Raw genomic sequence first — 24044 nt, 5'->3', positions numbered from 1 at the left:
CCTCGGCGAGGCGAGGCTCCTAAGAGGCCCAGACGCCTGCCAATCCCCACGGGCTGTCAAAACAAGTCCTTCCCTCCCTGTCACAACAGAGCGGAGTGGAGGTCGCCGCCGCCGCCGCTGCCGCCGCCGCCGCCGCCACCGCCGCCGCCGCCGCCGCTGCAGCTGCCGCAGCCACCGCACTTCCTGGGGCCACTGCGCCGCCATCCGCGGGCAGGTGGTTGGTGCGCCGGGCAGCGGTCGCCGGGCTCCAGCCCCTCTCAGGCCGCGCGCGTCCCGGCCTCAGAGGTAGCCCGGCCAGGCGCCCGATGCCTTTTGTCTGGCGCAGAGCGGGCGTTTGCATCACGTTTCGGACACCTCCCTCTCCTTTTCGCCTCTCCTTCTCCCTGCCGCTCACATCTCACTCCCGCCGCGGTCCCCCCAAGGACTGCCGGCCTCCTGGATCAAAGCCCGCGGACGTCTCTACTCGAGCGATGTCTCCTCTCCAGAAAGTTGCCGCCACCGCCGCAGCCACCGGGCGGTGAAACAAAGTCTGGCGCGGTCGCCTCCCGGTGCATGAGCGCACCCGTGCCCAGCGGCTGGACTCCGCTGCCGGGCGTGCCGCCTCCCCCCGGGGAGCCCGAAACGCGCTCGGCTATGGCCGAGGGCGCAGCCAGCAGGGAGGGTCCAGGGCCGACAGACGCGGCCGGGAGCGAAGACGACCCCCGAGTGGGCCCGGACGCCGCCTCCGGGGACGGCGTGGCGGCGGCCCCTGGGGGCCAGTGGAGGGACCGTCGCAGCGGAGTCGCGCTGCCCAGCGCTGCCGGGGCCCCGGCGGACAGCGAGGCCGGCCTCCTGGAGGCTGCGCGGGCGACCCCCCGGCGCAGCAGCATCATCAAGGTAAGCGAGGCCGCGCGGCCCCGGGAGCGTGGGTGTGGATGGTGGACCGTGGATGGGTCACGGGCCGGGGCAGGATGTATGGTGTCCGGAGGCCACGCAGGCTTAGCATTGTTTTCTCCCATCGCCTTCATTACCGAACCTTCCTTCCTTGTCCGGAGGTTCCCAGACTCAGTTCTTGGCTGTGAGAAGCAGAAGTGACTTTTTTCTTGACAGAGGAGGAAAAGTTCCGCTGTGCGTCTTTGCGTTTTGATGGATGCTTTTCCTCATCTTCTCTGAAAGTTTCGCTAAGCCGTTGATATGCGGAGGAAGGGAGGACTCAATATAAATGCAGACCCGCGGGATGGTTGTGCACTGCTCTCCAACGAGAAGTTAGCTTTTGCCGCACAGTAAAGGAAATGCACAGTTTACCCTCAAGTGAAGCAAAACAAAACAAAACAAAAAACCCCAAACCCTCGAGACTCAAACTGTCCTGAGATCTCACGAAGCGTGAGCTTTCCCCGTAGGCAGGCAGAGTTTTCAGTGGCCCCTGCAGCAAAGTAAAGAGCGATGTTGGACCCCAGAGTTTCCGCGCTGCAGAGAGCGCAACCGAAAAGCAGCCAATCCACCAAGCAGCACCCCGGGTCCTTGTGGTTACCACCACATGCAGGGAAAACGCTTCTCGACCCCTCAACTACCAGTCAGGGTTTCTCTCCATCCATCTTCCTTCCACTTGGGGCTTGTTTCCTGTTTGAGATTTCATCTTGGTTGCATGACATCGGGATAAGGTCCCCTGGAAGTCAGAACCCTTCCACGGGCTTTGGAAAAGGGCCTTTTAGCATAAATGCATGTGGGTAATCTTCGGTACGTGACGTTAAAACCGATCTTGGTAGAACAGTCAGTATGAAACTACTTCCATGTAAAAGTAAGCCAAAGATGATAATGAAGGATGGACTTGGAACTACTTACTATTCAATGTACTTGTGTTAATACATTAAAAACCCTTGCTCAAGTTTAAGCTGTGTATACACCACATAATACGTGTCTCTTTCTCAGGCTCTAAACTGGAGCTCCTAGTGCCGGTGTGGGTGGACTGCTCCCCTAGTCCATCCATCCAGCTCCAAGTATAGTCTAGGCTTTTCCCCAGTACTGACACATGGAAGTTTAAAGCCACACAGGGAGATTTCTATATTAAAAGAAGAGTGGGTGGTAGTTACAAATGACTTGTAGTAGTTTCTGTTATTTTGTGACTTTCAGATTATGTGAAAAGAAGTGTTCTATTCTGGGTGTGAATTTGGATAAAAAGGAAATGATCACTTTTTTTCCTTTTAACCCACAGGTCAGAAAGCATATTGTTTTGAATCTTAAAAAAACATCACAATTAGATAGCACACATTTTGGAATCTAAGATATAGACACTACACGTGTTGTGTGAAAACAAGAGCCTCAAGATAGTTTAAAATATACCATCATAAAAAGCAGTGGGCTTTTTTGTTGTGTTGTAAAAAATGAAAGTAACAGAGCATAAAGGAATATACAAATTCTTGCAGCTAAGTTTGCAATTTTTAAATTTTAGTTATGTGCTGATTGATATTCTCAGAAGAGTCCTTGCTAAGTAATGATGCCTCTGTTGTTTTGAAGTTTCTTTTTGTGACAAAAAAGGAGGGAGACAACAGAGTAGCAGCTTGATTCTTTCCCTATTTAATAGTAAAATAAATATTTAATAAATGACCTTTAAAATTAAAGATACCAGAAAATGAAGTGAATTATTATTATTATCTTAAACTAACTCTTATTGAAAAAGTAATATATGCATATGATAGAAACAAGTGTTGCAAAGGAGTTTGAAGGGAAAACTCCCAGCCACTCCACATTCCCACTTACATGGTCCACCCCCATAGCTGTTAACACTTTCTTGTGTATCCTTCCAGTAATATTCCATGTATATATAAGCATATGTATCTGTACTTATCTGTGGTGAACTACTGATGCTGCTGACTTATGTAATAAAGTTTCTCTAGAGTTTACAGGCCTCATATCTTCAGATTTGCTCCAAACATTTTGATGTCTAGAGGGTTGTCTAAGGTCATTGTGGTGGGTCTGTTAATCTTCAAGGATAACCTGGTAGGTCATTGGTGGGTAGCGGTCCTTGGGGTCTATTCCCAGAGCCCTTCATTATCTTACAGTGGGGAAAGAGGCAGTTGGTGGACTCTGTGCCACTCCCTCTCTGAGATCAAGGACCTTTCTGTTGACATCTTGAATCTGCTGCCCCATGGTTTGTTCACTTTAGCATAGTAAAAATGAGAATTTCTAAAAAAGGTCTAGATCATATAAGAAATAAGTAGCACATGTTCTGTATTGAGAAAAGATTGCATTCTTCATAGTTTTGCCAAGAGTTCTTTTTATTTGGCACTGAAACATACACAAAAAAGAAAGGCTCTAGTACATTTTATATTAATCAAACTATTAAATGCTGTTCCAAACAGCCTCAGTACAGGGATAATTGATATTCATGATCATAACTCTGAGCCACTGAAAAATTGTGAATCATCAAATATCAAATTATTTTCAGCTCAATTTAGGTATTGTTTCTAGTCTAATTGTTTGACTGCTAATTCTCTATAAACATGGATATTAGATAAATCAGAATAGTGCATTCCTCTATCATGCCACAAAACAGACTGTCTTGTATATTAATAAAAGGAATGTTTTCAGTAAATTTGCCCTCCCTAATTTGCGAAAATATGTGTTTAGTTGAGAAAACAATTTCATTCTGAGCTGATGAAAACAATAGCATTTATCTTTACACATCTTTGGAAAGTCTTCTTTCTACTATAATTATGTTTCTTCCCTTATATGCCCAGTCCTAAATTTTAAAAAATTTAATGTGAGAGTTAAACTAGGTTCTCTTTAACCTGTCCATTTTTTCCCTGTGTTTTTCTGTGTGAGCTTTTGGACAGCATTGATGTTGATAAATGTTGCATGTTTTTTGGTAAGTGCATTGTTATATACCACAGTATTGCAATAGACTCCATCTTAATTGCTTCTTCATGACTTGTGGTTTAAAATTGCTTCTTCATGACAAGTTAGTTACATGCAAGGTTGATAATATCTAAAAATTATGTACTGTTGTAGGTTCAAATATATTTCTACTTAAGGAATTAGACCATTTAACTATCTGGTACTTGATATCAAGTTTATACATTTAAAATATTTAACATTTAGATTATAGTTTACAGCTCTATAACTCTATAATAGAAATTTTTGGAAACAGAAAGCAGTGTAGCTTATTCCTTATGCCAGATGGCAGGAATTGAGATATAAAAGAGCAGTTGTGGGACTCCCCTGGCCGTCCAGTGGTTAAGACGCTGCACTTCCAATGCAGGGGGCGCGGGTATGATCCCTGGCTGGGGAACTGAGATCCCACATACTGTGCGACCAAAGAAAAAAAAAGCAGTTGATTTGGCTCCCACTATATGTAATGTATTGAAGAATTCTACTTTTTTCGATTTCCTTTTGATTCTACTTCAGTACGAATTCTTGAGAAGAAATTATCACTTGGATCCCATGGACATAGGTGTGTGGGATGAAGATAGGAGTTGGAAATGAGGTGCTGAGACGTGGAGTAGTGACTTCCATGTTGTTCATGTCTCTTATTTTATATTATGGCCAGTCTCATTCTGTTATGTTCATTGTGGGGCTGGTGTAGTGAGTTTCTGAGCTGCAGCCTCAAAAATGCACCTTGGGTACCTGTTGACCCATGTAAAAATTATGGCTCTCCTCAAACGGGCAAGGGAAATTTTATTCACTTTTATGAAATGCTGCCTACTATGAGTCAAGTACTAAACTAGGAGCTTTCATACATTATAATCAATCCTCATAGCAAACTCTTTAAAGTAGAGAAGGGAGGCATGGACAGCTACTGATGCAATGTGGAGTCAGGATTCATACCCATGTCTGCTTAACATGCTGATTCTCAGATGCAGAAAGCCCATAATCCATGAATACTTTTTTAGGTTAGAAACAACATGAACATCTAAGAACGTGGCATATTCTTCGGCTCCCAGGCTTGTGGGTAAACTATCTTGTCTCAGCTCCACCTCTCCAATTCAGAACACCTGGAAATGGATGACTCTAGAAAGGGATTGCTGTTCCTTTTGTCTTTGGTCATTTTGTTAGGCCTGTACTGTATTTTAAAAGGTAGAGCAGCTTGGCAGATTAAACTAGCATTATTTTGAGATAAGTAGGATTGTACATTGTGAGTAGAAAAGAATCATATTCATATTATCATTATCACTCCAGGAAGAAGAAAGGCAAGTTAATTTTGAAAACAATATAATCCATCCAAAACAAAACAACATAACAATTAAACTATTTTAGTAAGTGTGCTTAGTTCCTAAAGATTTCTTAATTTGTATTTGTGAATTTGTGATACCTGTTACTGGCAAGGATATTGTGTTTTTCCTTAACCACACAACTTTGTATTCAAAAGTTTAAAATCTTTGAAAGATAATGTCTGCTTTCGTAACTCTTTCACACTGACTTGTTCAAAAGCCTGTTAACAGGTGCTAAATCTATACTAGACTAAGCTCAGGCAGTATGTATAAGGAGGGACACTTGTATCATTGTATAGTACTATGTAATGGTTAGAAATGATAGATTATATACAGAACACCTTCCCTGTGAGATGTTGAGGAAGATAAAAGCACAAGGAAGTAAAAAAGAGACAAAAGCCAAACAAACAAAAAACCCCCTTTACTGTTAGCTGGGACCAAGATTACAAGACAGAACTCTAGAAAGCTGGACCTGATCATGTTGTAGGTACTTTTCTCTGAGGCTCAAGTGATTTCAAACCAAAGCAGGCCAAGTAGCCTGTGTTCTTAAAGCCCATATCTTTCATCTCAGATCTGACAGCTGATGATGAGGGTGGGCTGCTCAGGAGCTCACCCCATCGGGCTAAAGAATAAGGAGTCAGCAGGAGGAGAATGTGTTTCCCCTCCAAACCTCCCTTGGCTCAGGCTGGGTTAGGGTCTGGCTCAGGAAAAGGGCAACTGTGTGGGAAGAGTGAGTGTAAACTGCCTTGCTCTGCTCCCCTTCAGGTCAGCACGTTGTTGGGTGAGGGGAGAAAGAGGATACCACGCCATGTGCACTCTGACCTTTATCTCCTTTGAAAACTTCACCTCCACAAAACAGAGTCTATCAATGTCCTTGAACTTGCATTCTTGTAACCATTTATCATGACTAATTTTTGGAGGCGGTAGTAGGGGCAGAAGTGGGGGATGAAGGTTAGCAGAGTCTGTGCTCCCCCCTGGAGACTGACATGCAAGATGCAAAGACATCTTCAGCATTTAGTGAACTCCCCTTTTGAAATACTTTGGAATTATTGATTCCATGCTATAATTATTATACATTTAGATATGTTATTAATAATTAAATGCTTATTTTGATGTTTAATCTAATAGATAAAACACCTAGTACATCTTGCAGAGATTTTCCTATTGAGAAATTTTCTTATAGCAAATGCTTATATAAGTTGTATTATGAGTCTGGCATTGTTCAGTTAATGTGTATTAATTCACTCAATCCTCACAATAACCATATGAGTTTAGTATTTTTAATTGTTATTTCCCTTTTTACAGTTGGAGAGATATGACTTGCCTAAGGTCACACAGCTGGTAAATGCAGAGTCAGGAAATGGACCCAAATGGTCTAGCTCCAGAGGTTGCTTTTAATCTTTATGCTGTACATCCTCTTAAATAATATTGATTTAAACCTTAGCTAGTATGCATGAAATAGCAGACATTATATAGCTACCTTAAAAACTAAGTTTAGCTGACAAATCGAAAAGAAGCAATTCTGAAAACAACTTCGGGAAACTCTGATAAGGATTCTTTGATTATGTTTTTTTAGCTTCTTAACCTTTCATGTAAAATACCCATGACTTTACAATAATATCGTACACTACTTTCCCTTGAGACAACTGGAAGTCCTCTTAGTACATTTTTACTCTTTTATCAGAATTAGCATCTTTACTATGTAGTAAGAATTTATGATCCAACTTTGCTGTAAATTACACAGGCTAAGGATGGACTGTTACTTAATCAATGCAAACTGATATGATTTATTTTATAGTTTGATAGTTTTGTCTTCCAGCATCAGTAAATCAGTAAGGAGTATCTGAGTTTCTAATCCAAGGAAGTTGGAATTTTGATAAGTGGTAGTGGATATGATGCTTTATTATTAATATTTCTTCCTAATTACATTTGAGGTAGGTGAGTTCATCACACATATGAGGAATATCTGAGGAATTCCATTAAACTGAAAGTCTGTTTAATCATTTACTTCCTTTTTTGGGGAGTGGAAGTTCCAAAAAAAAAAAAAGGGAAATTTAAATATGTGAGTATGTCATGAAATTACTGTGCTTGTGGCTACTTTATTGTGTTGATGGTAGTGAGTCCATTCTGCTATGCAGAGATACAGTACCATGGCCAAATCATACCCAGAGGTTTGTCCCCATCACTTGGAGACTGGCCAGGTGTTAAAGGCACAGTCAACTCTCTTGTTGAAACACTCCTCATATGTCAGGTTTAATTAACTCTCTGCCATTATATTAAATTATTGAAAGGACATAGGACTTTGGCTTTTTCTTTCTCTTCTCTCTCTCTCTCTCTCTCTCTTTTTTCTATCGCAGCATTTGCACAATAAGGTGTTTAGTCACATTCTCTTAAAGTGGAATTTTTTCTTTTGGAAAAAACAATAAAGCTTTCCCCAAACATCTGAAATTTACAAGAAATATTTTTCCTAATACCTTCTCATGTTCAGTTAGTATGGAATCAACCTGGTTTTGTGATAAATGCAGTCGTATGTATGTGTGTACACACTTAATGCTAGACACATTAGAAGTCAGAAGCCTCAATAGCAGGTGACCTTTTTTCCCCCAGCTTTATGTCCTACAGCTGGGATGATGGTCTTTATCCCAAGACATGTTTTTTATGAAAGTAACTGTGTGGGCTATGAGAAGCCACACTCAGGAATGTTAGCCAAACTCAGAAAAGTTTGATCAGAAGTTGAGATTTTTGTGGTTTGGGGAGAAGAGAAAGAGGATCAATGTGCGCTAAAGAGAATGGAGTTGGATGGGGCCATGTTTATAAATGGAAAAAGTAATGCTTCAACAAATAGCTCTCTACCTAGATCATTCTGCCGGAAGTTGTACATTTGGGAATTCAAATTTTGGGGATTTTGATGGCTTTTTGGTTCTTCTGGAGAGTCTTTTAACTAATTAACACCTCACACCTTAACACACCTAATAGTGAATACTCAGCTTAGGGCCCTTTGAGCCTAGAGATTCCTGGGAAGGATCTAAGAAGGACTGGTCTAGTTTGTTGGTGGGAATGCATGGCCTTAAAGACAAGTTTTGTCTATTTTTCTGTTTTTCTAGCCCTAGCCCTAAGAAAGTCCAAGGAAATTCTTCATAGTTGCACCCTTAACATGACAGGGTCACCAATACAGAGAAATGGCTTCTGGTAAACAAGATATCATAGCAGTTGGTGTAACAGGATGGAAGTAGTTGTGAGTGCTAGAATTAGCCATCACAGCTTAAAACAAAAGACTCTAAGATTCCATAGACTCAGGGGACCGTGAACTGTTGTGTTCAGCCACCATTTCCAGTCTTACGGAGAGGCAGCCTTCACTACTGCTCTTGTCCACCCCTTTTCCCCAGGCTAAATAAGGGGAGGACTTTGAGGGAGGAGGTAACCTTGGAAGAGGGTTATGGTTTCTGAAGAGAGCCTTTCCCTTCCACTTTCCTTATTTTGGGTGGAAGATCTCATGACCCTTTCTGAAGTTGAGAGAGAAAGGACTCTAGAGAATCATGTGTAAAGATTGGGCAGGTAATGGTGGTGGCATGGAACAGTTCCCCTCTCCACCAAGTCTCCCTGTAAGTTGGGACTGATGCTCATCTCCTCTGGAAGATACTGAATTACCAGACCATCAGAGCCCTGATGCCATCCTGATTGTGGAGGAAGATGGCCAGGCATCTTGCTGTGCCCCACCCAAAGAACCCATTTGAGCATAGGGACTCTAGTAACAAGAGGCTGGGACAGGGGCTGGGTAAGTGGTGGGAGGAAGAGGTCAGTGTCCAAGGCAGATCTCTAAAACCAATATGATGAATATGCAGGAAGAAGGGCACTATCGAGAATGATCAACTCCACTCAGAGTCAGCATTTGCATGCCTGCCTCACAGAGAGAACCAACAGTAAGTTCAGTGTTAACCTGAGGAGCAGAGAAAGCCAACCCAGTGGGGCCTTCAACATCCCTATGATGCCATCTACGGGGACACTGTGGCCTTTCCTATGCCTCCTCCAGCCCAACCCTAGAAGGGAAGTGTAGGGAGGAAGAGAAAGAGTGAAGCGGGTAGACTAGACCTACCCCCAGCCACGGCAACTGCCACCACCATTTTAGCTTGCTTTGGGGGCTATGGGATGTAAAGAGGACCTTGAATTGAACATGAGATTGAAGTTTTAAAATGAATAGGGAAGAGTTTTTAAGGACTTGAAAGAACTCTTCTAATAACTGAAAGAGACTGAAACACTGTGGAATCTGAGTGAGTTCAGTTATTAGTGGTAACTGGAGTACCCAGGGGCAAGGGGATCTGAGATGGTATAGTTGGGAGGGAGCAGTTGTGGGAAATATAAAACTCACTTGTTTGTACTCCAGCAACTTAAGACTGCTTAATTATCCAATTACATTATCATAGAATTGGAGAGCTTGAGATCGTTCTCTAATTCTACCCCTTCACTTACCAAGCATGTCTAAGAATGGGAGAAGGATGGGAGAGATGGTCCACCATCTCTCCCATTCTTCCAGGGAGCCACTAGAGAGATTGTTTATGATACCATGGATAGGTTATGGAGGCTTCTTTTACAATTTCATGGTATAGAATAATAACAGGCACGAACATTGTCAAGATCTTACATTATTTTTAATTCTTACAAGAGTCTGGCAAGACATAGCTATGGTTATCATTTCAACCTTACAGAAAAGGAAGCCAAGGCTCTGTGAGGTAGAGAAACTTGTTCCAGGTCTCACAGATATTAAGTCTGTGTGTCTTTGGTGGGGTAGGGGTGTGGGAGGGCAGAATTTTTTCCTCCCTATTTTCTTTATCCCTCAAACCTGCAACCCCAGTATCCCAAATTTCCAAAAAACAAACAATGATTTAAGAATACATTGATCTGGTTGCATGGGGCCAGTGTTAAAACTAAGTTAAGGTGGTTCAACCCTGCATTGTTCTGCAGTGAAAGCAACAACCACATCTACTGTGCTAGGGACACATATTTCAGTTGAAAGTCAGAAGGATCTAAGAAACAACAGTAGATTTGAGGGGATTGTTTCGGCATACCTTCTAGATTGCAGGTTTAGGTTTCTTACTCTTCAAAACCTACATTTTAGAAACCCTAAATGTTAGTTTTCTATTGTTGCTTTGACAAATTATCATAGTGTCTTCAAACATAAACTTATTATCTTACAGTTCTAGAGGTCTGTAGTCTGAAATGTGTCTCGCTTCGCTAAAATCAAGGTATTGGCAGGGTCGTGTTCCTTTTTGGAGGTTCTAGGGGAAAATCCTTTTTCTTGCCCCTTTCAGCTTCTAGAATCTGCTGCATTCTTTGGATCACGGCCCCTTCTGTTTTCAAAGTCCAGCAACAGCCAGTGGGGTCTTTCTCGTCTCACACCACCTTTAACTTTTAGTTTTTACCCTGCCCCATTCTAAATCTTCTGTCTCCCTCTTCCATATTTAAGGATACTTTTGATTACATTGGGTTCACCCAGATAATCCAAGATAATCTTCCTATTTTAAAGTCAGTTGATTAGTAATCTTAATTCCCCTTTGCCATGGAACCTAACATATTCACCGGTTCTGGGGAATAGGACATAAAGATCTTTGGATACCATTATTCTATCATATCCTGGTTTTAGAACTAGGTCATTATTGTAGTGATGATTTTTTTTCCCATTCCAGATGAATTTTATTAGATTCTTTAAATACAAATATAATTTGTTACCAATATGAACAGTCCACTGGATTAAGATTTAGGATTTTGATAGTAGTGTTAATAAAAAACAATTAGTTTATGGATTTTGTGAACATTTCATTTCTAACTGCATCTGCATTTTTACATGATATACTTTTTATACATTAATATATAGAGCTTTAATAGAAAATTAAACTAAAATATCCTTAGAGTTTACCTCATAATAGTTGAATCTACCTCTTTACGGATTTGGAAACTGAGACTTAGGGGGATTACTGACTTCCACAAATCATAAAGCAAATTGGTGGAGAACTGGTACCAACATCTTTCAACTTTTTATGACCTCAACTTCATAAGATTTAAAAAGAAGGAGATTCAGATTTCTGGATTTTATTCTTAGTATATCCTTCACAAGAACTGAAGAATGACTTTCAGGTTCTCACAACATTCTTGTGCATTTGATTTGGTTCTGAGTAGAAAGTACTTCTGAAAACTCTGTGGGAAAATTGATTCAGCTGATCTGTTTTGGACAGATATCCTCTACTGTCTTCACTGTTAAAAGTGTAAAACTTTATAAATTATAATTGGAAAGAAGAGATGATGTTCCAGACAGAGGAAGATTTTTTTGTGGTTAAAGATGTGGGTCTTCCTTTTTTTTTCTTTGAGAGGTATTTTGATGAGTCCTGGTGGCTAGTGTGTAAGATCAATTATTTATTTTACCAGCTTTCAACTTGATTGAATAAGTTTCATTAGAAGAATCATATTGTGGAAGCTACTCATAACAGCCATACACAAAACACACACTTACCGGGGTCATTACCTGTGTTCCTGTATGTATTGTCAGAGGAAAGGAGTTTCCAGCCTGTATGGCAATGCAAGATGTTAAAATAAGAATAAAGCCCACAGTTTCCTCAGTGGTGCATATATTAAAGAGTAATTTCCAGGCAAGCCCACATCATAGAGAATGAACTACTGTCCGGTTTCATGGATAGTAAGACCAGCTTATGGAATATTTTCCATTGTATAAAGCCTGTTAAAAGCCAGAAGAGGGAAATAGCATTCTCCACTGACATTGGGATCAACTGAGGATGGGGTGGGTTTAGTGGCATTAAATAAAATTTAAAAAGTTGGAATCATAATTTTAAAAAGTCCTGGATGTGGATATTAGATAGTTATTTAGATAAAATGAAAACTTTCCTCCAGATATTTTTGTTGTTCTGAACTTCAAGAAAAGTCTGGAGAAACCAAACTGTGACTTACATCCTTTAACGACTATGCCTAATATGTTATTTTCTTTGAAAAAATCTGCTTTCTTACAAAGTACAAAACATTGCTCTGAGGCTTTTTATGGACATAAAAGCTCAACTTTGTGTTTATCTGATTATGTCTTAGATCCTTCTGAACTCTTATTCATGGTTCCAGTTTTGACAGTTGAAAATGACTTGAACATTTTAAAACATTTTTAAACATTTAAAGGATTTAAAGTAGATGACTAAGGTAGATTATTTGTCTTGTTCCTATAAGGATCTTGGTACTATGACCCTCGAGGGACTGTCTTTGTAGTTTTCTTCAAGCACTCTTCTTCTTTTATAATTTGGGTGTTTTCCTTCATAAACTATTCTGTTTCTATCTTCCAGAAGTGTATCATTGGTGGTACAACAAAAGCATTGTTTGCTTTAGATGGCTGGCTCGACCTACATCAGAATTTTAACTTTCACTATTAAAAGTCTTTATTAAAAGAGGAATTTAGCTGAGAATATTTATACACAAATCTCTGAGGCTTTGGAATGAGGGAGTTCATTCTCCATATTTATAAATACTTGCATTTATTGGGAAGCTAAGTTGCTCTACGAAACATGTTTTCTTGAACAAGATAGAAGTTTATTTCTCTAATAAGTAACATTCCATAACTAGGCTGTTTCTTCTGAATCAGGTAAGTGGCTCTGATACATAAAGTAATTCAGGGATACAGTTTCCTTTTGTCTTCCTTTTGGCTATCCTTTAGGATGTTGTTTTGTCCCTTTGATTAAACTGGCCCACTACCACATCCCCCTGCTGTGCCATAGGAAGGGGGAAAAAGAAGGTAGGGGGCAAGCAGTTTGCTTTTAAGGAAGTTACCTGTAAGTTGCACATATCACTTCTACTTTTATCCCATTGGCCTGTTAGCAATATAGGTATACCCAGCTGGGAAATGTAGTCTCTATCTAGGTAGTTATGTGCTCAGCTTAAAGTTTAGGAGATTCTTATTAGTAAAATGAAGAAAAAGAGACTGTAAGTTTTGTTAAGGTTAAAATAGTTAGTCACAGAATATATTCTTAACTGGAGAAGGAATCAAAGTATTTTGTGACTTGAGGGAGTTAAACATGACTCTGATATGTTTTTAGGTTCCCACTGTTTGATCTGGTTAGGGCTACTGATGAGAATATGGCTCATGTGCTATTAGGTCCTATTCCAATACCTGTATGAACCAGTTAACTTCAAAATTATGTTTCACAGGCATGAACCACACTTTGCATCCTGACTTGCAAATTCATACCATATGTGAAATACAGAGAAACCCCAAACAAGGACAATCCAGGATATCTAGAGTAACTACCGTGTACCATACATGGTGGGAAGGAATCTGATGGACTGTCTTAGGTGAGCATTTGGAGGGTGTCAGGTGCATAACTGCACTAGAATAGGAGCCTCTGTAGATGTGGGGATAGTGGCCTTTAGTCAGCAAGGAGCTCCCTTTCTTACAAGGGAGCCAATTCCATTTTCAGGCTGCTTTTGTTGTTTGAAAAATTCTTATGTTGAGCCCAAATCCAATTCTTCTCTGATGCATTTCCTAGTCAGTCCGATTTCTCCCTCAGGAGCTAGAAAGAGTAAGTGAAATACTCATGTGACAACTCTTGACATAGTTGAAGGGAGTTATATGGATGTCTCCTCCCACACTCCCACCATAGTAGTAACCCCTGACATTTATTGAGTGCTTACCATATACTAGACACTGTTCTAAGCACTTTACATGTATTAACTAATATAATTCTCACTAGGTTTATGACGTGGTGGATATCTACCCTATTTTCACAGATGAGGAGATTGAGGGACAGGCAGGTTAAATAACGTGCTCAGATTCACATAGCAAATAAGTGGTATGTCCTGATTTGGCAGTGTTCCATTTAAAATGTTGTTCCTAGATTACAACATTGGTTACAATACTAGGGGCACTGTGGTCCACTATAGTGGACTGTTTTACCTCCATTTTTCTGGAGGCTGTATTTCTATGAATATAATCATCAGGGGAATTTTCTTTCTGGGGAAAAAAAACCCCAACATGTTCCATTGACAGCAGTTCAGCAAGTTGTCTTTGTGTTCCAGATGCTGTGCTTCTGAATTTGGCAGGATCTGATGGGTTGAATGGAGCCAAGCTTGATATGGCAGTGGCATTCAGTTTAATATGATATATAAAGGCATTGTATTTTTCTTAAATAGGGGCGTAATTGGTAAAAAAAAATAGTAGTTAAGATTTTCTTAATAGCTTTGTGAAACAATGGAGATAAATTGGGATTAAGAGAATGATTAGAAGTTTCCAGAATTTGGTGCTAAGTCTAGGAGGTACTATAGCACTGCCATTAAAAGGGTAGGCCCTAGAATTGGACTGCCAGAGTTGGAGTCCCGATTCTCTATTTACTAGCTCTGTGATATCAGGCATGTAGCTTAATCTCTTTGACCTTCCTTCAGCTTCATTATTGTAGTAGAATCCACCTCATAAGGTGGTTGGGAGGATTAAATGAGAGGAGTCATGTAGAGTGCTTAGCTAAGTAAGCTAAGCACATAGTAGGCAGTCAATAAATGTTAGTTATTATAATTTGGAAATGGAAAAGATAAAATCTGAGACTAGTGTTGAGGTACAAACAGTCAGGACTTTTCAAAGACATAAAGGAATCATTAAATAAAAATAATTCTTAAGATTTTGGTCACAGAGGACTTTGAAGAGAGTGGTATCTTTGAGTCATGGAGCAAAACCTGTCTTGTGGCTGTTGTGTATAACCTGATTAGGGTTGGGGTGTTCACCTTTCTAAAGTGATGGGAACTCCACTGTCTCTGCTCACGGTCTTTGGAGTTGTAGAGATTGGTTATCATTGTTTTTTCTCTGATTTCTTGCAGCATTACAAAGAAAATGCACAGAAACTTTGATTTTAATTGATATAGTCAGTTATTAAAAAAGAAAAAACAAACCTGCCCATCCCTACCAAAAAAGTTCTGTAAACCAACCAGCAGTGTTTCTAATTGTTACCCTCTTTACTCCTTCTTGACAGGACAATTGCACAGGTTTTGCTAGAGGGTCAAGTTTGTGCAAAGATGGGTTTCAACTTCCTCAAATTCTAGAGTAAAAGAGTGAGCTATATGTGAAAGTTCAACTCAGTTCAGTGAATGATTTTTAAGTACTTACTGCTTATGACACAGTGCTGTGTGCTCGGCTTTGATTATTCTCTTGTCTAAAAATCTCATAATAATGAACATTTTCTTGCTACAAGTTGATTGAAATTTTAGAAAAAGCTCCCATAACCTCCACCTTGGCATTTACTCAGCCTTAAGGGACACTTAAAACTTGATAAAGACATCTATTAGAAATAGCTTTCTCATTAATTTAGCTAAACCTTTCACATTTCAATTTCCCTTTACAATTCAACTAAATCTTTGCTTTTATTAAACAGAGACCTCTCACAGCTAATTACTTCTGACTCCTTTTTTTCTCCTGGAATTAGGCTCATTTTGGGAAAGTTTGTGAGTATAAACAAAATGTGAATGAAAACTTGACTCAAAGTATTAAAAAAATCATGTCTGACTCAGACTCAGGTTTACTGTGTGTTTAAATTTGTTTTCCTTGTTATATTGTAAATTGCTTAAAAGGAAGAACTCATTCAAACCTCTCAGTTTGTGGTCTCTAAAAGAGAGGGTATAATGCTCTTTAAAAATGGGGACATTGAGCTGTGTGTCACTTCTCCAGTTGCAAACCATTCAGAAGAGGACTTGAAGAAATGGTGGAGCACAAGATGGAAAAAAGCCTTGGTCTCTTAACCACCGTGTGGAGGCTTATCTGCTGACACTTAATGATTGGAGATTGGCTGCCTGGCAACTGCTGACCAGGCTTGACATTTAAAACAGACATAGCTGTGTGGCTGACAGGGTCTTGGTGCTCCGGCCTGGTGTCAGGCCTGAGCCTCTGATGTGGGAGAGCCAAATTCAGGACATTAGACCACCAGAGACCTCCTGGCCCCATGCAATATCAATTGGCAAGAGCTCTCCCAGAGATCTCCATCTCAATACTAAGACTCAGCTCCACCCAACAGCCAGCAAGCTCCAGTGCTGGATACCCCATGCCAAACAACTGGCAAGACAGGAACAAAAACCCACCCATTAGCAGAGAGGCTGCCTAAAATCATAATAAGGTCACAGACACCCCCAAACACATCACTGGAGGTGGCCCTGCCCACCAGAAAGATAAGATCCAGCCCCACCCATCAGAACACAGGCACCACTCCCTGCCACCAGGAAGCCTACACAAGCCACTGAGCCAACCTCACCCACTGGTAGCAGACACCAAAAACAACGGGAACTACAAACCTGCAGGCTGAGTAAAGGAGACCCCAAACACATTAAGTTAAACAAAATGAGAAGACAGAAATATGCAGCAGATGAAGGAGCAAGGTAAAAACCCACCAAACCACACAAATGAAGAGGAAATAAGCAGTCTACCTGAAAAAGAATTCAGAGTAATGATAGTAAACATGATCCAAAAGCTTGGAAATAGAATGGAGAAAATACAAGAAACATTTAACAAGGACCTAGAAGAACTAAAGAGCAAACACACAATAAGGAACAACACAATAAATGAAATTAAAAATTCTCTAGAAGGAATCAATAGCACAATAACTGAGGCAGAAGAACAGATAAGTAACCTGGAAGATAAAATAGTGGAAATAACTATTGCAGAGCAGAATAAAGAAAAAAGAATGAAAAGAATTGAGGACAGTCTCAGAGACCTCTGGGACAACATTAAACACAGCAACATTCAAACATTAAGGGTCCCAGAATAAGAAGAGAAAAAGGGTCTGAGAAAATATTTGAAGAGATTATAGGTGAAACTTCCCTAACACGGGAAAGGAAATAGTCAATCAAGTCCAGAAAGTGCAGAGAGTCCTATACAGGATAAATCCAAGGAGAAACACATCAAGACACATATTAATCAAACTATCAAAAATTAAATACAAATAAAAAATACTAAAAACAGCAAGGGAAAAGCAGCAAATAACATATGAGGGAATCCCCATAAGGTTAACAGCTTACCCTTTAGCAGAAACTCTGCAAGCCAGAAAGAAGTGGCAGGATATATTTAAAGTGATGAAAGGGAAAAACCTACAACCAAGATTACCCTCCCCAGCAAGGATCTCATTCACATTCAATGGAGAAATTAAAACCTTTACAGACAAGCAAAAGTTAAGAGAATTCAGCACCACCAAACCAGCTTTACAACAAATGCTAAAGGAGCTTCTTTAGGCAGGGAACACAAGAGAAGCAAAGGCCTACAAAAACAAAACCAAAACAATTAAGAAAATGGTAATAGGAATATACATATCGATATTACCTTAATGTAAATGGATTAAATGCTCCAATCAAAAGACATAGACTTGCTGAATGGATACAAAAACAAAACCTGTATATATGTTGTCTACAGAGACCCACTTCAGACCTAGGGACACTTACAGACTGAAAGTGAGGGGACGGAAAAAGATATTCCATGCAAATGGAAATCAAAAGAAAGCTGGAGTAGCAATTCTCATTTTAGACAAAATAGACTTTAACATAAAGACTATTACAAGAGACAAAGAAGGACACTACATAATGATCAAGGGATCAATCCAAGAAGAAGATATGACAATTATATATATTTATGCACCCAACATAGGAGCACCTTAATACATAAGGCAAATGCTAAGAACCATAAAAGGGGAAATCGACAGTAACACAATCATAGTAGGGGACTTTAACACCCCACTTTCACCAACGGACAATCATCCAAAATGAAAATAAATAAGGAAACACAAGCTTTAAATGACACATTAAACAAGATGAACTTAATTGATATTTATAGGATATTCCATCCAAAAACAACAGAATACACTTTCTTCTTATGTGCTCATGGAACATTTCCCAGGATAGATCATATCTTGGGTCACAATCAAGCCTTGGTAAATTAAGAAAATTGAGATTGTATCAAGTATCTTTTCCAACAACAGTGCTATAAGACTAGGTATCAATTACAGGAAAATATATGCAAAAAATACAAACACATGGATGCTAAACAGTACACTACTAAATAACCAAGAGATCACAGAAGAAATCAAAGAGGAAATCAAAAAATACCTAGAAACAAATGACAATGAAAACATGATGACCCAAAACCTATGGGATGCAGGAAAAACAGTTCTAAGAGGGAAGTTTATAGCAATGAAATCCTACCTCAAGAAACAAGATACATCTCAAATAAACAACCTAACCTTACACCTAAAGCAATTAGAGAAAGAAAAACAATAAGAAAACCCAAAATCAGGAGAAGAAAAGAAATCATAAAGATTAGATCAGAAATAAATGAAAAAGAAATGAAGGAAACAATAGCAAAGATAAAAAAAACTAAAAGGTGGTTCATTGAGAAGATAAACAAAATTGATAAACCATTAGCCAGACTCATCATTAAAAAGGGGGAAGACTCAAATCAATAGAATTAGAAATGAAAAAGGAGAAGTAACAACTGACACTGCAGAAATACAAAGGATCATGAGAGATTACTAAAAGCAACTATATGCCAATAAAATGGACAACCTGGAAGAAATAGACAAATTCTTAGAAGTGCACAACCTTCCAAGACTGAAACAGTAAGAAATAGACAATATAAACAGACAAATCACAAGCACTGAAATTGAGATTGTGATTAAAAATCTTCCAACAAACAAAAGCCCAGGATCAGATGGCTTCACAGGCGAATTCTATCAAACATTTAGAGAAGAGCTAACACCTATCCTTCTCAAACTCTTACACAGTATAGCAGAGGAACACTTCCAAACTCATTCTATGAGGCCACCATCACCCTGATACCAAAACCAGACAAAGATGTCACAAAAAAAGAAAACTACAGGCCAATATCTCTGATGAACATAGATACAAAAATCCTCAACAAAATACTAGCAAACAGAATCCAACAACACATTAAAAGGATCATAAACCATGATCAAGTGGGATTTATCCCAGGGATGCAAAGATTCTTCAATATATGCAAATCAATCAATGTGATACACCATATTAATAAATGAAAGAAGAAAAACCATATGACCATCTCAATAGATGCAGAAAAAGCTTTTGACAAAATTCAACACCCATTTATGATAAAAACTCTCCAGGAAGTGGGCATAGAGGGAACCTACCTCAACATAATAAAGGCCATATACGACAAACCCACAGCAAACATCATTCTCAATGGTGAAAAACTGAAAGCATTTCCACTAAGATCAGGAACAAGACAAGGTTGCCCACTCTTACCACTATTATTCAACGTAGTTTTGGAAGTTTTAGCCATGGCAATCAGAGAAGAAAAAGAAATAAAAGAAATCCAAATTGGAAAAGAAGGAAAACTGTCACTGTTTACAGATGACATGGTACTACACATAGAGAATCCTAAAGATGCTACCAGAAAACTACTAGAGCTAATCAATGAATTTGGTAGAGTAGCAGGATACAAAATTAATGCACAGAAGTCTCTTGTATTCCTATATACTAATGATGAAAAATCTGAAAGTGAAATTAAGGAAACCCTCCCCTTTACCACTACCACAAAAAGAATAAAATACATAGGAATAAGCCTACCCAAGGAGACAAAAGACCTGTATGCAGAAAACTGTAGGACACTGAGGAAAGAAACTAAAGATGATACAGCAGATGGAGATATATACCATGTTCTTGGATTGGAAGAATCACTATTGTGAAAATGACTATACTACCCAAAGCAATCTACAGATTCAATTCAATCCCTAGCAAACTACCAATGGCATTTTTCACAGAACTAGAACAAAATGTTTCACAATATATATGGAGGTACAAAAGATCCCCAATAGCCAAAGCAATCTTGAGAAAGGTAAATGGAGCTGGAGGAATCAGGCTCCCTGACTTCAGACTATACTACAAAGCTACAGTAATCAAGACGGTATTTTATGAGACTTCCCTGGTGGTGCAGTGGTTAAGAATCTGGCTGCTAATGCAGGGGATACAGGTTCCCTTCCTGGGCAGGGCAGATCCCACATGGAACAGAGCAACTAAGCCCATGCGCCACAACTACTGAGCCTGCGCTCTAGAGCCCATGAGTCACAGCTACTGAGCACGAGTGCCACAACTACTTAAGCCCGCATGCCTAGAGCCTGTGCTCCGCAACAAGAGAAGCCACCACAATGAGGAGCCCGTGCACCTCAATGAAGAATAGCCCCCACTTGTTGCAAGTAGGGAAAGCCTGCACACAGCAATGAAAACCCAACACAGCCAAAAATAAAAAAAAAAGGAAGTATGGTACTGGCACAAAAATAGAAATGTAGATCAATGTAACAGGATAGAAAGCCCAGCGATAAACCTAAGCACATATGGTCACCTTATCTTTGATAGAGGAGGCAAGAATATACAATGGAGAAAAGGCAGCCTCTTCAATAAGTGGGGATGGGAAAACTGGACAGCTACATGTAAAAGAATGAAATTAGAACACTTCCTCTCACCATACACAAAAATAAACTCAAAATGGATTAAAGACCTAAATGTAAGGCCAGACACTATAAAACTCTCAGAGGAAAATATAGGCAGAACACTCTATGACATAAATTATAGCAAGATCCTTTTTTACCCACCTCCTAGAGAAATGGCAATAAAAACAAAAATAAACAAATGGGACCTAAAGAAGCTTAAAAGCTTTTGCACAGCAAAGGAAACCATAAACAAGATGAAAAGACAACCCTCAGAATGGGAGAAAATATTTGCAAATGAATCAACAGACAAAGGATTAATCTCCAAAATTTATAAACAGCTCATGCAGCTCAATATTAAAGAAACAAACAACCCAATCCAGAAATGGGCAGAAGACCTAAATAGACATTTCTCCAAAGAAGATATACAGACTGCCAACAAACACATGAAAGGATGCTCAACATCACTAATCATTAGAGAAATGCAAATCAAAACTACAATGAGGTATCACCTCACACCAGTTGGAATGGCCATCATCAAAAAATCTACAAATAATAAATGTTGGAGAGGGTGTGGAGAAAAGGGAACCCTCTTGCAATGTTGGTGGGAATGTAAACTGATACAGCCACTATGGAGAACAGTATGGAGGTTCCTTAAAAAACTAAAAAATAGAACTACCATATGACCCAGCAATCCCACTACTGGGCATATACCCTGAGAAAATCATAATTCAAAAAGACACACGCACCCCAATGTTCATTGAAGTACTATTTACAATAGCCAGGACATGGAAGCAACCTAAATGTCCATCGATAGATGAATGGATAAAGAAGATGTGGCACATACACACAATGGAATATTACTCAGCCATAAAAAGAAATGAAATTGAGTTATTTGTAGTGAGGTGGATGGACCTAGAGTCTGTCATACAGAGTGAAGTAAGTCATAAAGAGAAAGACAAATACCGTATGCTAACACATATATATGGAATCTAAAAAAACAAAATCGTTCTGATGAACCTAAGGGCAGGACAGGAATAAATACGCAGACAGAGAATGGACTTGAGGACACGGAGAGGGGGAAGGGTAAGCTGGGATGAAGTTAGAGTAGCATTGACATATATACACTATCTAATGTAAAACAGATAGCTAGTGGGAAGCAGCTGCATAGCACAGGGAGATCAGCTCAGTGCTTTGTGACCACCTAGAGGGGTGGGATAGGGAGGGTGGGAGGGAGGCTCAAGAGGGAGGGGATATGGGGATATATGTGTATATATAGCTGATTCACTTTGCTCTACAGCAGAAGATAACACAACATTGTAAAGCAATTATACTCCCATAAAGTTGTTAAAAAAATGGGACCTTAAATAAATAATGACCAATATCAAAATAAGTCCTTAAAATTAAGAAGAGATGTGAACCATAAAATTGGCAGCTATTACTCAATTTGTTCTGAGTAATAGTATGGTTAAGGGGCAATGCTATCTATTTTTTTCTGCAGGCTTTTCTTCTAAGGCTGCTGAGAATCCGAGGAGCATCCCTCTGGTCTTCTTTCTTAAGTATCAAGAAGGGTTCTTATGAGTGAGGTGCAAGTGGATATAAAGGACGTAATATTTTTGGCCTCTCTCTCTCTCTCTCCCTCTTTTTTTTTTTTTTTTGCGGTACGCGGGCCTCTCACTGTTGTGGCCTCTCCCGTTGTGGAGCACAGGCTCCAGACACACAGGCTCAGCGGCCATGGCTCATGGGCCTAGCCACTCCGTGGCATGTGGGATCTTCCCGGACCGGGGCACGAACCTGTGTCCCCTGCATCAGCAGGCAGACTCTCAACCACTGCGCCACCAGGGAAGCCCTGGCCTGTCTCTTTATACTCCTTAGATTTAAACACAGCCTCCTTTGTTATTATGATTTTTGGTATTATGTTGTTTTGTTTTTAAAATTGAGATATAATTGACACGTAACATTATACTTGTTTCAGGTGTACAGCATAATTCTTTGATATGTGTATATATTGTGAAATGATCACCCAAGAAGTTTAGTTAACATTCATCACCACATATAGTTACAAATTTTCTCTTTCTTATGAGAACTTCTAAGATCTCTTAGCAACTTTCAAATATACAATATTCTTAACTATAGTCACCATTACATCCCCCTGACATTTATTTTATAACTTAAAAGTTTGTGCCTTTGACCACCTTCATCCATTCTCCGCATTCCTTATCAGCCCCCCACCCCTGCCCCTACCTCTGGCAACCCCCAATGTAATCTATTCTCTGTATCCGTGAGTTAAGGTTTTTTGTTTGTTTGTTCTATTCCACATATAAGTGAGATCATATGGTGTTTGTCTTTCTCTGTCTGACTTATTTCACTTAGCATAATACCCTCTAGGTCCATTCATGTTGTAATAAATGACAGGAACACCCTTCTTATGGCTGAATAATATTCTGTGGCATATATACCACAAATTCTCTATCCATTCATCCATTGATGGGCACTTAGGGTGTTTCTATATCTTAGCTACTGTAAATAATGCTGCAATGAACATGAGGGTGTAGATAGCTTTTCGAGTTAGTGTTTTTGTTTCCTTTGGATAAAAATACCCAGATGTGGAATTGCTGGATCTGCAGCTTCCTTTATTAAGGCATCTGAAAGAATTGGAATTTTGGCTGGAATCCTTGTGCAAACCAATCATGGATTCAATATGAACTGGAGATAATGTATTGCCGCAGCTATGTGGGTGCCTAATCCTAGCCCCCACCCCCAATAAACGTAATTGAGGAGCCAGTGTTCTTGGAAGTTTAAAAGCTGTAAGCCTTTTCAGTAGAACATATAGGCAGTATTCGCTAAATTTATCAGCTATAACCTTGATTTTGACAAGAAGGAACTAAATTAGAAAATATTCTATAAGCATTGGGGGGACTTCCCTGGTGGAACAGTGGTTAAGAATCCACCTGCCAATGCAGAGGACATGGGTTTGATCCCTGGTCCGGGAAGATCCCACGTGCCGTGGAGCAACTAAGCCTGTGCGCCACAACTACTGAGCCTGCGCTCTAGAGCCCACGAGCTACAACTACTGAGCCTGTGTGCTGCAACTACTGAAGCCCACGGACCTAGAGCCTGTGCTCTGCAACAAGAGAAGCCACCGCAACGAGAAGCCCGTGCACTGCAGTGAAGAGTGGCCCCCTGCTCACCTCAACTAGAGAAAGCCTGCGTGCAGCAATGAAGACCCAACTCAGCCAAAAAAATAAAAATAAAACAAAACCAACAAGGAAAGTGTATTTATATATATATAAAAAATTGAGAAATGTTTACATTACCCTTGGTTTATTCTTTTTTAGTCTCATCTCACCAACTCTGAAGAGAGAGACACCACATATTAGACTTTGTGTCCTCTATAGCT

At 39.8% G+C, this 24044-nt stretch overlaps 1 protein-coding gene across 1 annotated transcript in view; it reads left to right on the top strand.

The window, feature by feature from the left end:
- Positions 1-170: 170 nt before the first annotated feature.
- Positions 171-24044, top strand: part of PLCL1 (phospholipase C like 1 (inactive)) — a 375533-nt gene continuing 351659 nt past the window's right edge. The window contains exon 1 of the mRNA XM_032638150.1: positions 171-876. Within this exon, the coding sequence (XP_032494041.1) occupies positions 553-876 (324 nt within the window). The 5' untranslated portion in view covers positions 171-552. The remainder of the gene's footprint in view (positions 877-24044) is intronic.

This window comes from Phocoena sinus, chromosome 7 (assembly GCF_008692025.1).
Source record: "Phocoena sinus isolate mPhoSin1 chromosome 7, mPhoSin1.pri, whole genome shotgun sequence".
NCBI classification, from domain to species: domain Eukaryota; kingdom Metazoa; phylum Chordata; class Mammalia; order Artiodactyla; family Phocoenidae; genus Phocoena; species Phocoena sinus.
The sequence above is the reverse complement of the archived record's forward strand: the minus strand, read 5'-3'. Positions and strand labels throughout refer to the sequence as shown.